Genomic DNA, 16,488 nt, shown 5'->3' with positions numbered 1-16,488 from the left:
TGTCCAGAGCGGCTGCGGGGCCCAGGCCTGAGGTCCCAGCCCCAAGTGGTCATGACCTCAGGGTCCAGGCTTCCTCCAGGCCTGCACAGACAGCTGTGGTCCTACTGTGGAGGACTTGTCCTGCACCTGGAGGACTAGGAATGGCCCCCGCGCAGCTCCTGAGTGTGAAGTGACTTTCTTCGGTGTTGTGACAAAGCTGGGACATAGTCATCACCAGCGTCGTTGTCTGATACAGGAGCCAAGGAAGTTGTTTCTGGCAGAAAGTGGAAATAGAGAAGAAGCTCAACATGTACCCCCTTTCCTAGTCCTCAGCTCCTCCATTTGGCCCACATCCTTACTTCCATGTCACAGATGACGGGCTAAGGAACTCCCACAGTCACGTGGCCAACAAGAGATGGAGCCGTGATTCAGACTTAAAGCTTTCTGACTTACATTAGCTGCACGTTAGCCACATAACTCCTAAACATAAGGTGCACGTGGACCATGGCAATGTAGACTTTTACTTTGTTTTTTTTCTGCATGATTGGGTCGAATTGGAAGGTTTGAGAGCTGCTTTTGCTTAGGGAAGCTGGGGTGGGCAGTAAGCTGTATTCACAACAGTTCACTATGTCCTTGCACCATAAACCAGGGCATGAATGGCATAGAATGGAGAAGGATTTGCTGCAGGATGAAGTTTCCCTCTCTCTTATATCAGGAAACCCTCAGGCAAAATTCTTCTGCTTTAAAGTGCTGACATTAAGTGTTTTCCTTTATTTTCAACAAGAATGCCAAAAAGTGAGGCTAGTAATACTGGTGATTTTCTTGTATATCTCAAATGTGGCATTGATGCTGTACATGTGCTGTGTACACAGCAGTATTATCTGTGTATCTGAAACAATGTCTTGCCCCTGAGTGTAAGTGTAGAGTAAACATTTATCAAATAAAATAGAGGTGGGTGGGTCTGGGGAACTTGCCCATCTTGTCCACAGCCCTGTACAGCATTTAATGCTTTCAATTGACATTTGATGGTTATTGTAGTCTACAGCTGAAATCATTTGTTCATTCAACAAGTACTTCTTGAGTTTGCCAGGCCTCATCTGGTCACTAGCCCTGGTGAGGAAACAAACTAAGAGATGGTATTTGAAATGAGATCACGAGTGCCCCTGAAGATCTGGATGAGATCACGAGCGCCCCTGAAGATGTAGATGAGATCACGAGCACCCCTGAAGATCTGGATGAGATCACGAGCGCCCCTGAAGATCTGGATGAGATCACGAGCGCCCCTGAAGATCTGGATGAGATCATGAGCACCCCTGAAGATCTGGATGAGATCACGAGCGCCCCTGAAGATGTAGATGAGATCACGAGCGCCCCTGAAGATCTGGATGAGATCACGAGCGCCCCTGAAGATCTGGATGAGATCACGAGCGCCCCTGAAGATGTAGATGAGATCATGAGTGCCCCTGAAGATGTAGATGAGATCACAAGCGCCCCTGAAGATGTAGATGAGATCACGAGCGCCCCTGAAGATCTGGATGATGAGATCCACCGGCGCCCCTGAAGATCTGGATGAGATCACGAGAGTGCCCCTGAAGATCTGGATGAGATCACGAGAAACCCCCTGAAGATCTGAAGGATGAGATCATAGGCGCCCCTGAAGATCTGGATGGGGATCTCTGAGCGCCCTGAAGATCTGGATGAGATCACGAGCGCCCCTGAAGATCTGGATGAGATCACGAGCGCCCCCGAAGATCTAGATGAGATCACGAGTGCCCCCGAAGATCTAGATGAGAAAACAAGCGCCCCTAAAGATCTAGATGAGATCACAAGCGCCCCTAAAGATCTAGATGAGATCACGAGCGCCCCTGAAGATCTAGATGAGATCACGAGCGCCCCGGAAGATCTAGATGAGATCACGAGCGCCCCTGAAGATCTGGATGAGATCACGAGTGCCCCTGAAGATCTGGATGAGATCACGAGCACCCCTGAAGATCTGGATGAGATCACGAGCGCCTCTGAAGATCTGGATGAGATCACGAGCACCCCTGAAGATCTGGATGAGAGCACGAGCGCCCCTGAAGATCTGGATGAGAGCACGAGCGCCCCTGAAGATCTGGATGAGATCACAAGTGCCTGAGATCACAAGTGCCCCTGAAGATCTGGATGAGATCACGAGCGCCCCTGAAGATGTAGATGAGATCACGAGCACCCCTGAAGATCTGGGCTTCCTTATAATTCGCAAGCAGGGACTCCCTGCAGGTCCCCAGCAGAGGCTGTGAGGCCAGCAGAGGGTTCTGTGCCCGGCACAGTGCAGGGTGTCCAGGGGCTGGAGTGGAAGGGCCTTCAGCACTGGTGGGGCTTGCTGTAGGATGCTGCGTGGGTCTCTCTTGAAGATGCTCCTCAGGACGTGTCGGGATCCTAAATAGTGTTGAAATCCTGCCCCCGCCCCACCATGCCTTGCTTAAGAAGAATATGAGAATGTTTATAATAACGTGAAAATGTATCTAAGACTAGCAGATGTGAATATAAATCAAAGTTACAAGGGCGTAGCTTCCAGATAATCGAGTTGCTGGTATTTTCCTTCACCAGAAGTGAGAAAGTTCAGATAAATGGATAGACAGATGTGTACGTAGCAACCACCCAGGTAGATGGTAATCTGGCAATTTAAAAAGCCATACATAATTTTGTATTAACCCTAACTCTCATTTTGCTTCCACTTGAAAAGATAGTGGAGAAGCAAAAATATTCCCTTGCTAAAGCGCCAAGCGCCCTCTCCGAGTCTTCAGTTTCTGTGCCGGAAGGCAGCCTAAGTTCTCAAAACAGTCATCTCTGCATCCACAGGGTGGCTTTCTGTGTCTACACTAGGTGTGACTGCACACCCAGTTGAACAGGTGCTTTGTGTTATTTTCTTCCTCCTAACTCTGAGAAAATTCTGTGTTCCTCTGATAATGTGATTTTTTTTATTCTTAGCCAGCACTGATTTGAATATGCGTTTGCTGTCTAACCCTAACTCTGTTTTCCTTGCCGTGCGTGGCTAACCTCACCACTTACTGCATGTTTTCTGTCGGCCTTTATTCTCCTTGATCCTTTGCTGACCCTGTTCCTTTGTTTCTGGCTGCGTGTCCTGGCGGCGGCTGTATGGGCAGCCCTCGGAGTACAGCGGCCACCTCAACTCCAGCTCCCGCGCCTCCTCCAGGGCCAGCTCGGCCCGGGCCAGCCCTGTGGTAAGTCGGCCTCCTGGCCTTGCTCCTACTCAACGTCACCCTCCCTCCCCCTTCCCTTATCCTCCTCTTCCAACGTCTCCAAATTTAGAATATTACTCTGCGGTGATATTATTAGGATTACATTGCTCAACTTTTCAAGGACCGTAAAAGAAATTGTTAGCTGTACTTAGAGATGGGGATCTTAGAGGAGGGGAACTTTATACAAAGGGAGAAAATAATACAGCCATATGCACGGATGTGTGGTTTTCTTTTTATGATTTAAAAATTTGAAGTATTGACTGTTAATGTTTTCTTGAAGTGTTACCTGTGATCAGACCCAGACAGTGTTTAAGGTAAAGCGTGAACTGTAGATCCCGGGACACTCCCAGTTCGGCCCCAATCATTCGTTACCCTTCTGGTTCTCAGATCCTTCGAAATGTGCAGATTTGCAGCCCTGCTTCCTGTTTGTCACTCAGCGTGGCCCAAGTTTTGTTTCAGAAAATAGGAGCCCTGTTAGGTCATCCCCAGCTTGTTAAGTCTCATTATTGTGTGTTTTCCCCTGGGTTGTTGGAATTTGACACAGTTTTACCTGATCCGATGCTTGAAGGTGACCCTATGACTCTTTTTAAAGGGAGAGTTTGCAGGACAGTTTTGGCCTGGGGGCTGTGGGAATGGAGGAGGGGGTTGGGCACATGGCCGGGGAAGGGGCTCCAGGCTGCACAACCAGACCTGCACAACCACCCTCAAGAGCCAGTGAGAAACCTTGGGGAGTAAAGGCAAAGATGGGCAAGGCTTCCCCGTTCGTCTCCACTCATATCAACATTTCCAGCCTGAGCTGGGTGTGGTGGCTCACATCTGTAATCCCAGCGTCATGGGGTGGTGGCTCACATCTGTAATCCCAGCATCATGGGAGGCTGAGGCAGGAGGATTTCTTGAAGCCAGGAGTTGGAGATCAGCTTGACCAACATAGCAAGACCCCCCCATCTCTAAACAGTAAAAAAAAAAAAAAAAAATTAGCCAGATGTGGAGGCACGAACCTGTAGTCGCAGCTAGTCAGGAGGTTGGGGTGGGAGGATGGCTTGAGCCCAGGAGTTCAAGGTAGCAATGAGCTATGATTGTGCCACTGCAAATTTCAGCATGGACAACAGAGTGAGACCCTGTCTCTAGAAAACAAAAACAAAAACTTCTCCCAGCCATAGAGAAGTTAAACTGTGGCTCTTAAGTTAGTTACTGAACACCATACTTCAGCGTGCTGATCCCTACAATTTCGGTAACGTTCCTAGTAATCAACCAAGAGGTCACAGCGCTGAGACCTCCTGCTTGCGTGGATGTACCTTTTTTGGTGGGCTTTTCCTGCTGTGGTGCTGGTGGTTTGTTTGTGTTTTAAATTAGATGCAGTCTTTTAAAACTGTGATGTTTCCTACCTCGCACCTGATACCTGCATTCAGGTATCAGCAAATGCAGGTATCAGCTTCTTTGGGGGAAGAAAACCCAGTATCTCTGGCCACTGACTCTGAGGCTACGTTGCAGAACTGTGCAGCCTCCACCCCACCCACTATTTTCATGACCCCGAGGCCACAGCCCAGGTGCCATTCATCACTGTGCAGCATGATTTTCCTGTGCTAGAGGAATGTTTATCTCCTCCATCCAGCCATGGAGAGCAGGAAAATAGAGTTCAAAACGGGTGGGCCTTACAACGCCAGCGCCTATTTCTCTGGGGGAAGACTCTCCCCTCTGTATAAGTTGCAGACACCCAATCTTGTCACACATTTGGCTCTGCCCACCTGGCCTCACAGGCATTGAGTTTGTGTTCCACCCCTCCCCATCCCAGAGCCCAGCAGTCAGCAGTGAGAGAAGCCAAATGTGTGCAGGGAGTGTGAAGCGGCAGCTACCATGCAAACTCCAGGGGCACACCGCCCCCCAGTAATCTCTCCCCAGAGTGCATCAGGCAGTAACAGGAAGATATTCAGCTGTTCATTATGACATGATTTCCCATTTTCAAACCTGACAAGTTGGTCTTGATGCTGTTATTCAAATAACCGAAAGTAAATGGTTGTGAACTAAGGAATTTCAGATCACAGACTCAGTAAGCCTGGCCAGCCCCCATGGCTGTGTCTTCCTTTAAGTTGGGATCTCTGTATTATCTCATACTCTATAGTAGAGCAATAAACATAAGCTAACTTATGTGATCACTTAAAACCACCAGGAAGAAATGTTTTCCATAATAAATTTAATGTAGAATTGCTTTGTCTTCTCACACTCACTTTTCAGAAAAGAAAATATAAGTATTGCCAGGCGCAGTGTGGCTCACGCCTGTAATCCCAGCACTTTGGGAGGCTGAGGCAAGTGGATCACTTGAGGTCAGGAGTTGGAGACCAGCCTGGCCAACATGGAGAAAACCCATCTCTACTAAAAATACAAAAATTAGCCGGGTGTAGTGGCGCATGCCTGTAATCCCAGCTACTTGGGAAGCTGAGGCAGGAGAATCACTTGAATACAGGAGGTGGAGGTTGCAGTGAGCTGAGATCGCACCACTGCACTCCAGCCTGGGCGACAAGGCAAGACTCTGTCTTAAAAAAAAAAAAAAAGAAAGAAAAGAAAATATAAGTATTTACAATTGACGGAAGAATGTTGTGGCTTTACTTTCAGTGAATCCCAAACACCCTTAATGCCCTCTGTACCCTCCGCCTGGTTCCAGTGAGACATAACAATTGGATAAAGACATGTGCATTGTCTTTATTCAAGCATATGATGAGGTCTCAAAATAACAGGGCTCGATATAGCCACTTAGAGACTGAAATGACACACATTTCTTTGTCATGTGAAATTGACCGAAGAGATGGAAATGATACAAACTTCTTTGTCATATGCGTTTTCTAAATTTGTAGAAAATTTACTCACAGGCTTATTAGATGATCATAAACAGAGAGATGTGGGTTCAGCCTTCCTGGGCGTCCTGGGACCTGACGGGGGTGGGTGATCTCCTTGTATCTGCTCTTCCTTCCCTGAATCGACTGCTCAACTAACAAAGGTCAGTTGATTGCGGGGCGGTTGGCACGCTTAGGGAACAAAGGTCAGTCCCGCAGTGAGGGACGAGGCTGTCCCCCATCTCATCCTGGGTGCCTTACATCTGATGAAACCTCCTGTATGTGGTTCTTAGAATGCAGAGAGGTCTCTGTCGAGTGCAGGGCAGTTCCCTAGGGGATGTGGTTACGGTATCCCTTGATTGATCGTGTCGAGAATAGAAAGACGGTGAGCACAGGCAGCGTCCCTGGTATCTGAAGAGAGCCTGGGAGACAGAACTAAGCTAGCTTATTTCCATAATTTCCAAAACTCATGGTCCTCTTATACTGAATTGGCTCCATTTCTGTTTTCCGTCTTGGGACATTTACACCATTGCTGGTATATTTTGGATCTCCTGGGACAACAGAAAGTGCTAGTGGGTGTGTTTGGCCTCGTTGATGGGAAGAAGCCAGGAGGGCTTGGATGGGACTCCCCGGTCCTTCAGCCTGGGAGGGAGGAGCAACAGGTCTCGGGCAGGGCCTGGGGTAAGCATGGTGGCAAAGGTGAATGACCCTCCAGTCTGGCCTTCCTTGAGGTCACATGGAGCAGGCAGTGCTCTGAGGCAGGGAGTTTCAGAACCCGGGTTCAGATGTCACAGCTCTCATTCCTGACTTGGGACATCTAGCTGGGCACATAAACTTCTTGTGTTTCCCCTAGAAAGAGGGGTCATGATACCCTTAAAAAGCGAAAAAAAACCCAAAAAACAAAAACCAAAAAAAACGCGTGGTTACTTTATTTCTTCTTGGCTGGGGTTAGCCAGGAATGGGATACAGTTGTAGCGAGAGCTCATGGGAAATGCTCCCAGGCCGGGGACTTCATGAGGAACACGTTTCCAGGGCCAGTATGAGTGAGGACAGAGGACAAGAAAAATACGAAGTCAGGCAGGGTCAGCCCTGGAGGCTCTGTAGGGAGTCCCGCCCTGGGTTTGGGAGATACAGGTGCACAGGTGAGTGTGTCACACCTGTCACAGGGGAGGGAGGGCTGGTACCCCCCGAGGGGTGGCGGGAAGGCAGTGCTATGAAAGGGCAGTAGTAACCAGAATGAAGGAAGTGACTGCTTGTCCCACTTCGAGAAAATGAAAATGCTTCAGTGTCCAGAGACCACCACCAGGGTCAAGACTTAAAGTTTTCTCCACCCACTTGGTCCTCCCAGGGTCCTCGGGAAAGCAGAGAGGGCATTGGCCCCATCTCGAGGCAGACATAGAATACTGTTCACCTCATTCTCATCTTCTCCCATGCTGTGGATGAGCTATGTTTTCTTCCTCTCCAGCTCGGCCAGGATCTTCTCCTTGAGGAATTTGTTTCACTCATTCATTCAGTGTTTATTGAGCACCTGGAATGTTCTGGAAACAGGGCCATTGTATGGGCAAATGCAGACTTGCCTCAGCCCTCATGGGACGCACAGACAGGGGCAGATGGATGCTTGTTGGGGATCACACGTTGTGAAGCCCAGCAGTGGAGGTGTGAGGGGAGGCAAAGGTGCCTCGAGAGAGCTGGGATCCAGAGGTTTGATGGCCCGGGCTTGGGCCACACCCAAGCAGAGTGACTCCACCTAGTGAAGCTAACAGGTCTGGGTCATCTAAGCCCCAAAATCCCACTGGGAACCTGGCGAAGCCATCACGTTTCTGAAACATCCATCAGGAATGTCCCAAGGGGAGCCCGGGTCCATATCTTCCCTTGTGTACTCAGAGAAAACAGGAGCAATGAACTCAGATCTCTGCCCATTTGAACTAGAAAAACAACACTATTTTGCCTCATGTTTTTTGTTGCACAAAGAGGCAGGGGCGGGGACCAGGTGGAAAAACAGGTCTTGAATTATAAACACCAGAGTTCAAAGATAAGTCATTCAGGCTAAAGTAAATATTATTGGATTTAAAACCAAAACCTGTCACCCTAGTGGTAGACTGTGCTATCATTTAAATGTGAAGGAAAATTACCCTTAAAATGGGTGTTTTCTAAGCAGTGTTTGCTGTTTGTTTGTGTCTCAAGAAGGACCTCGCAAGGATGTTGCTTCGGTGATCCCTTTTTCCATCCAGGTCTGGTGTTGCCTGGCTGGGCGTTGAGGACAGGTTCCTTTTGTACCTGGGCCCTTGAGTAGGGTCTCTCTGGGTACATGAACAGGTGCCACATATTCTTGCTCTAGGAAAATGGACAGGCAGCTGGAACATGGAAAACTTAGCGTCTTAGTCTCACCAGGCATCGTGTGTACAGGAGCCTAGACAGCAAACTCCCTTAGACACAATGTTAGGAGGTTGGAATTAATAAACTATTTAATGTGCTCCTTGAAGCATTTGTTTTTGAAAGGAAACTTGATGTAAACTAAACTTCCACAGACGTGTTTTGGAAGTGACTGTTTCCAGTAGATTTTCAATGATGTCTGTATACACTCAGCTGTGACTATAAAATACAACACACATACTTTGTAAACCTGTTAGTGTGACGTTTTCACCCTGACCTGAAATGTCTAGTATCACTCAGAGTACGAGAGTCATGAAGCTAACAGGCTGCAATGTGTTCGGCGCTGTAGCCCTTCCGGTGCAGGAGGCCACTGTCTGCAGAGTCCGGTGCTTTCCCATCCTGGTCTAGGGTGGGTCTGGACCGTCTGCAGCCACCGTGTCCTCTGGACCCCTCTCTGCACAATGCCCACCTCCTCCAGGTCCCCACACCATGCCATGCCAGTGGCCATGACAGTGTTTAAAATCCCTTCTTGTCTTCCATATCTTCGTCATTTTAGGGAGGAAGTGCTGTGCTTTATGTCAAGATGAAACACAACATCTGATTCCTTACCTGGCTCTGCTAGGGCTTAGGAAAGGGGCTTGGTTAAGGTGGGCTCCGCTGCCTGCGGCTTCTGTCCCGGCCCGACCCCTGCAGCTGCGACACACTGCCATCTGGTGGACGCGAGTGGGGCTGCGTGGCTTTCCACGGGGCTGAATAGCCTCCCTGTGTTTGAAGAAAGCTGACAAATCCTTTTTCATTCAGGAGACACACAAAATGAAATTTACTCTACTATGTAAAATAGAGATAGGTTAAACGTTCATTTGCCATCACCTTTCAACAAGAGCTTAATTTTTAATTTTTCTCTGCATGGTCTCTACTTAAAAATATGCCCAGATTTTATTTTGAGTCCATTACGTTCTTCGGAGCAAGGACTTTTTAAAAATGATAGAAACAGCTATGATTTTGGGGGTTTCTTCCCTTATTTGATACTTTACAAATTAGAAAAACAATAGATGTAGACGGTTACAAGCAAAACCATGCAGAACAAAGATGTGTTAAAGCCCTGTCCTCCCAGAATCAAGGTTTGTGGACCCTGTGTGTATTCTTTCTCAGCTTTCTTGCAAGAAATACCAGAAGGAAAAAAAGACTTGGGTGGGCCCTTCTTTTACGGTCTCAGATATCTTTGTAGGTAAGCGAATGCATTCCTGGAGCTTTGTTTATTTCTCCACAATATTTATCCATTGCTGACCAGCAGCCAGAAAACGTATGTTTTACACCGTGGAGCAAAAATGCCACAGGCTGGCCAGGCGCGGTGGCTCACGCTTGTAATCCCAGCACTTTGGGAGGCCGAGGCGGGCGGATCACGAGGTCAGGAGATCGAGACCACCGTGAAACCCCGTCTCTACTAAAAATACAAAAAAATTAGCCGGGCGTGGTGGCGGGCGCCTGTGGTCCCAGCTGCTCCGGGAGGCTGAGGCAGGAGAATGACGTGAACCCAGGAGGCGGAGCTTGCAGTGAGCCGAGATTGCGCCACTGCACTCCAGCTTGGGCGACAGCGAGACTCCGTCTCAAAAAAAAAAAAAAAAAAAAAAAAAAAAAAAAATGCCACAGGCTTTTCAGTGGTAGTTTGGCAGTCTGTTAAACTGGATTTTCATATCCCACCAAGAGCTAAACTAGCCTCTTTATTTTCATCTTATTAATATTTGTTCTGCAAACTAACTTATTCTAAGCAATAAAGGCTTTGGGCCCAGGAGATTTAATGAATTTATTCTCCAGCACACTAAGTGCTAGATAGATAGTTCACATTTCCTTGTTATTTGAACTTTTATTTATTTTATTTTATTATTTTTTCGAGACAGAGTTACACTCTGTCGCCCAGGCTGGAGTGCAGTGGCATGATCTCAGCTCACTGCAACCTCTGCCTCCTGGGTTCAAGAAATTCTCCTGCCTCAACCTCCTGAGTAGCCAGGATTACAGGTGCATGTCACCACACACAGCTAATTTTTGTAATTTTAATAGAGACGGTTTCGCCATGTTGGCCAGGTTGGTCTCAAACTCCTGACCTCAAGTGATCTGCCCGCCTCAGCCTCCCAAAGTACTGAGATTACAGACATGAGCCACCGCACCTGGCTTTGAAATTTTGATTTGAAAAACATTTCAGGAATATTTTTATTTCCACGTGAAGAGAAGAACCACACTTGAATTGCTCAAGTCATCCTCACAACTCAGAACATGGTTGCAGGGCTTCTGGGGCTCTGCTAGATGAGATGGTGCCCATCTGATCAGAGTCTGCCTTGGTACCTATCTCATCGGAGCCTGCCTTCGTACTCATCTGTTCGGAGTCTGCCTTTATGCCTCCAAGTACACAGTTAGGCTGATGTGGCGTGCACATCTGAAAAAATAACTCTAGATGTGCATTTTGACACATCAGCAAATGCAGATGGTATGGGCCACGGAGGGAGAGAGCCGTCTTCGCTGCGGTATAGCTGGGCCGCACCCAATGTGAGAACGGGCATCAGGGAGGAGAGCCGTAAGCAGCTGGGATTGTGGAAAGCTCCCATGAACACGTGGTCTTGGACAGGCCCCACCTTGGGTGGGTCCTTAGCAGCTGTGGCTAAGTGGGCAGAGGGGCCGCCCACCACCACCCTGCCCACAGGGCTTATTTAGCAAAGAGGGGAGAGAGGCCAGCCTGCCCCTGACTGCATCCCGCTGGCCTGAGGGATGTGGCCTCTTGCCCCCGTTTCTGCTCCTGCTCTTGGGACACAGGAGACTGGTTAGATGAGAGTAGAATGTTTATTTTTGAAGACCCGGGTGTGGGGTGGGTGGGTGACACTATGTGATGGCTTTGGGAGCCAGGCTGCAGGGTTTAGCTTGGATCTGTTGAGTAGGAGACCCTTAAACATGGCCACCCTGAGCTAAGAGCTGGTCCTGGATTTTGCTTTCTTTTGGATTAACCGAGTATTTTGTGGGATTCCATTTGATCCCTTAACTGGCTGACCAGCTATAACTCCTGATTATGTTGTTTTAGTGTTGCTCCAGGTGTCCTTGGAGGAGAAGTTGAAGGTAGTTTGCAGGAGGGAAGGTGGCAGTTAGTTTGCAGGAGGGAAGGTGGCAGTTAGTTTGCAGGAGGGAAGGTGGCAGTTAGTTTGCAGGAGGGAAGGTGGCCATTAGTGAGCCTTCCTGGTGGGACCGGATGGTGAGGCAGGAGCATCTGGCCCACCATGGACTCGGGCCATAGATGGGAAGTGGTCATTTGGAGGTCACCATCTCTCTGGCACCCTGAGCATAGCACCTGCATCCCTGTGCTGAGCTGCTGGTCCCCGGCACCAGCGTCTGTGCAGCTCGAGTGTTGCTGAGCCACGGCCTCAGCAGCTTTCCGTCAGGATTTCTCCAGCTTCATTCTGAATTACCTCTGTGTGAGCTCACAAGGGTGACTGCAGAGTCCCAGGTCACCTCTCAGATCTTCTGAATCAAACATATGGTCTGCAGTTGCCGCGCATGTCTTTGGCTGATTTTCTGACAATCAGAGTGAAGAAGTTCTGAGCTACGGGAAGCTGGGTTGAAGACAAGATGGGGAAAACATGATTAGGTGACAGCTTTTCCCAGAGAGTTTGGAGACAAACTCAACCTTGGTAACCTTCTCAGTGGGCTTATGATAAGAACCTTCAATGTGCCAAAAAAAAAAAAAAAAAAAAAAGCAGCACTCCAGGTAGTTAATCTTTGTTTAAACAACCCTTCCCCACAACCAGCCCTGCAAAAAAAAAAAAAAAAGAAAGAAAAAAAGAAACCTGTCTTTTGTTGGATGCTGAGCCAAGAAAGAAGTCACGCCGCTGCCGGCCTCTGCCTCTTGTCCCGAGACACCCTCATGGTGCAGGGCTCTCTCCAGGGTCCGTTCCTCAGGTGCACCCCCTCTCGTAGTTCCACAGGCTGCTGTGGGTCCCACTGAGACTCCTACCCGAGGACAGGAGAAGAGAGTCCTCAGGGACATCCAAATGAGGACAGGAGAAGAAGGGGCCTCACAGATGTCCAAATAGGAGAGGTGTGAAAAGCCAAATTTGGAGGGTCCCACTTTTCTGCTTCTAAATTACAAAGGAAGCGAATTTTGTTTTTAAATCATTCTTAGTCCTGACCTTGTGATCCACCCGCCTCGGCCTCCCAAAGTGCTGGGATTACAGGCGTGAGCCACCGCGCCCGGCCTTAATGTTTTTAAAGTATGTAATATTTTGTCTATTTTCCTCTACAGGTAGAAGAGAGACCAGAAAAAGATTTTAGTGAGAAGGTAAGGAATCGTTCATAAACCTAGAGGGGCCCAAAGGTTGTGGATGAAATTGATAAGAAAATATGTTGCTTGGTCTTTTTTAATAAAGATGTTCCCCAGTGAGGGAACTGGACTAGAAAGCAGCCCACCTAACCTGGCATCTCTTCCCCGTACGTAGGCCACTGGGAGTCCTGCCCAGCGTGCGTTAGACCCTGCAGAGCAGGGAGGCGTTTATGATGGGCCCCACCATGGAGTTTAGGGTTAATCCAGCCGATTGCAGAGCATCTAGGAGGTGCCTGGAAATGATCCTCTCCTTATAGCTTACCATAAGCCCATGAAGAGTTGTCAATTTGGAAATGGAATTAAAGTAACAGTCCTGTGATGTTAGATTTATATGCAGTTTTGGTTTTGTCTGAAATCGCATCTGTGTTAGTCCGTTCTCACACTACCATAAAGAACTTCCCTGAGACTGGGTAATTTACAAAGAAAAGAGCTTTAATTGATTCACAGTTCCGCATGGCTTGGGAGACCTCAGGAAACTTACAATCGTGGTGAAAAGGGAAGCAGGCACCTTCTTCACAAGGCGACAGGAGAGAGAACGTGTGAAGGAGGAACTGTCACACACTTACAAAACCATCAGATCTCCTGAGAGCCCACTCACTATCACGAGAACAGCATGGGGGAAACTGCCCCCGTGATCCAGTCACCTCCCACCAGGTCCCTCCCTCGCCCTGTGGGGATTATGGGGATTACAGTTCCAGATGAGATCTGGGTGGGGACAGAGCCAAACCATATCAGCATCTGAGCCTCTCAACGTTCCAGGGTTCTCGTAACATGCCGGGCCTGTCTGCAGCCACGCTGGCCTCTCTGGGTGGGACTTCCTCTCGGAGAGGCAGCGGAGACACCTCCATCTCCATCGACACCGAGGCGTCCATCAGGGAAATCAAGGTGAGATGCTCTCTTCCTACTCACGACTTGAGAGAACCTTTTGTAAAAAATCAGTCTCTAGATTAAAAAAAAAAAAGACTTAATTCATAAAGTTCTGGATCTTTCTTCTTGGTCCTATCTCCCTCACCTCCCCTGAAATATGGTGTTCTGCTAACATCAAGACCCAGCTCAGATAGTGTCTCCTGCAGGAATCTCATCCTACCCACTGACCCCCCAGCAGGGTGGACTGTGTGCCGGCCCCCTGCGCCCCTCAGCACCCGGGGAATACCTTAGTGAGAGCACTCGGCGTGTCGTGTTGATGTGCTTGGTCGTCTCTGTATGCTTGGTCTGCGTAGACATTCAGTCCACAAGTTTGGACACCGGACGGCTTTACTTACTTTCACACAACCCCTCCCCGCTAAGTATGTTCCCCTTCGGCCTAGAACATGCCCTTTCCTTTCTCTTTGTAATATGCCTTTAGTAGACCTCATCTTTGTATTTTAATGATTTTTTTCTCCCACTATAGTGTAGGTATTATTCTCCGCTCTATCCTCAGCACCCAGGACAGTGCCAGGCATTTGGTAGCATCCCGTGTGTGAGAGAGAAACACGGTGCTATTTGTTAAAGTAACTGGGGACAGTGCATCTGAAACCTAAAGACTGGAAGGGCAGGTGAGGTGACTAGACCTCTGCCCTCCAGGGAACAGAACCAAGACAGAAGCAGCTGAAAGGAGCCAGAATTGACTCAGATTCTGAATTTTCTAGTGCTTTAAACTAGGTTTAAAAGGGAAGCAAGTCCCACTGGGGATGTCTGAGCAGCTGGATGGCCATTTGCCAGGGAGGGTGGAGAGGGATTTAAGCATCCACCAGAGTTTGGCCAGGGTCACCTTGAAGATGCTTCCAACACCTATGTTTTATAAGTTTACAAAACCAGAAGAGCCATTGCCCATGTGCCACCCCTGGGCCACCTGCAGCTCCTTGTTGCTTCCCTTTTTTTTTTCCTTTTTCTTCTCTTTCTTTTTTTTTTTTTTTTTTTTTGAGACAGAGTTTTGCTTTTGTCACCCATGCTGGAGTTCAATGGCACGATCTTGGCTCACGGCAACCTCCACCTCCCAGGTTCAAGTGATTCTCCAGCCTCAACCTCCTGAGCAGCTGGGATTACAGGCGCCCACCACCACACCCAGCTAACTTTTGTATTTTTAGTGGAGACGGGGTTTCACCATGTTGGCCAGACTGGTCTTGAACTCCTGACCTCAGGTGATCCACCCGCCTTGGCCTCCCAAAGTGCTGGGATTCCAGGCGTGAGCCACTGCACCTGGCCTGTTGTTTCCATTTCTACAGCAGAGCAGCAGAGTTGGCAGCAGTCCTGATGTTTCTCTGCCCTTAGGTTGTGCGTGCCATTCATTTGTTCAAGTACTTACTGAGGGGCTGGCTCGTGCCAGATGCTGTCCCTGGCACCAGGAATTTGGCAAAGTAGAGACTTGGAGCTCCATAAATGCAGGGAAAAAGTGCTACTGGTTTCTGCCTCTAGCATCTTACTGTATCTTGCACAGGGAAGGAACTCCAAGTGCTTGAATGAATTACTAAATAGGAGTTGAAATAACCTGTACCGTTTTCAGAAGCTCTATTTTGCCTATTTTTTAAACTGTGTAAAATCATATGAGATACACTAAAATTGTGTAAAATCATGTAAAAATATCATATGGGATACACCCGAACTTTAATCTTTAAATATTGAAGTTTATTTTCCTTTAACACTTAATAAAAGAAAAAAGAAAATTGGGTGCTCAGACTACCCAAATAGAACCTACCCTGAAGTATAAAAGATTTAGGGAATCACCTGTTTTCCCTTAACATCATCTGCCTTTTTTGCCATTTCCCCCAGGAACTCAATGAGTTAAAGGACCAGATTCAGGATGTAGAAGGCAAATACATGCAGGGATTGAAGGAGATGAAGGTACCAATTCACAGACGTGTGGTCTCACGATATTAACCCAACTTAACTTAAAAACAAACAGCATCCTAACGAAGAAATTCAAAGTGTATGCTTACTGTAAAGAGGCTCCAGGTTGCAGAAGAACTCACAATGGCAGGAATGCCTGCATGGATGTACACTCACCATTTTCCCAAATGCATTGTTTGAACCAAGACTTGAAAATGTAACTGCCCAGTAGAAAAGGTTACTAACATACTCCCTGACGCATGCCTTGTACTCACCATCCTTCCCCCAGGCTTAAAACCAGTTTCTCATTTCCCATAGGTGTGTGCCAGGCACTTGAAGAAGGTTCTTGGTTTTCTTCACTTTTTGTGGTAGTTGTATACAAAAATGCTTAGGTTGATTTGCTTCTCAAAATATCTGATGTCTACTAATAAGGCCGTCCTCACATGCCACACTTTTGAAACATCCCAGTTATTTGCATCCTGTAAAATGCTACTAATTGAAGTAAAGACTGACTATGGCATTGGCTTTCTTGGAGCATGTGCACACTGCTTTTAGAGTGTGCAGTGACTTCATTGCACCAGCCAGGAGGTGTGGTTGCTCTGTTCCTTGACAGTAAGGTGAACAATCAGTGACTGTCTTCATTAGGCAGCAGCGGATCATGGATCTGGAAGTGGGTGGCATATCTGTTTCTTCCTTTTCAGCCCCCTAGAAAGTACCTGAGAGATCATCTGAATTTAATATCAAAGGGCAGCAGACAGAGGAGGTGACATCAGTCATGACTAATTCACTATCTTCATATCTGTGACCTTTCCTGAAAGGGGGAAAAATAAGACTCTGGCTTTCAATTCATGCGAAAAAGGGAGCCCCTTGGCCAGGCGCGGTGGCTCACGCCTGTAATTCC

General features: G+C 48.0%; 1 protein-coding gene across 14 annotated transcripts in view; it reads left to right on the top strand.

The window, feature by feature from the left end:
• Positions 1 to 16,488, top strand: part of LRRFIP1 (LRR binding FLII interacting protein 1) — a 158,917-nt gene that overhangs the window by 114,391 nt on the left and 28,038 nt on the right. For 8 of the 14 annotated variants that reach the window (XM_058436954.1, XM_032753450.2, XM_058436920.1 and 5 more), the window contains 4 exons: positions 3,126 to 3,203; positions 12,705 to 12,740; positions 13,542 to 13,667; positions 15,531 to 15,602. In XM_058436954.1, the coding sequence (XP_058292937.1) occupies positions 3,126 to 3,203; positions 12,705 to 12,740; positions 13,542 to 13,667; positions 15,531 to 15,602 (312 nt within the window). The remainder of the gene's footprint in view (positions 1 to 3,125; positions 3,204 to 12,704; positions 12,741 to 13,541; positions 13,668 to 15,530; positions 15,603 to 16,488) is intronic. The other 6 variants (XM_032753407.2, XM_032753410.2, XM_058436927.1 and 3 more) reach the window with 3 other exon arrangements.

The sequence above is a fragment of the Hylobates moloch genome, unplaced genomic scaffold, assembly GCF_009828535.3.
Source record: "Hylobates moloch isolate HMO894 unplaced genomic scaffold, HMol_V3 SCAFFOLD_1, whole genome shotgun sequence".
Taxonomy (NCBI): domain Eukaryota; kingdom Metazoa; phylum Chordata; class Mammalia; order Primates; family Hylobatidae; genus Hylobates; species Hylobates moloch.
This window is presented reverse-complemented; position numbering and strand designations above follow the sequence as displayed.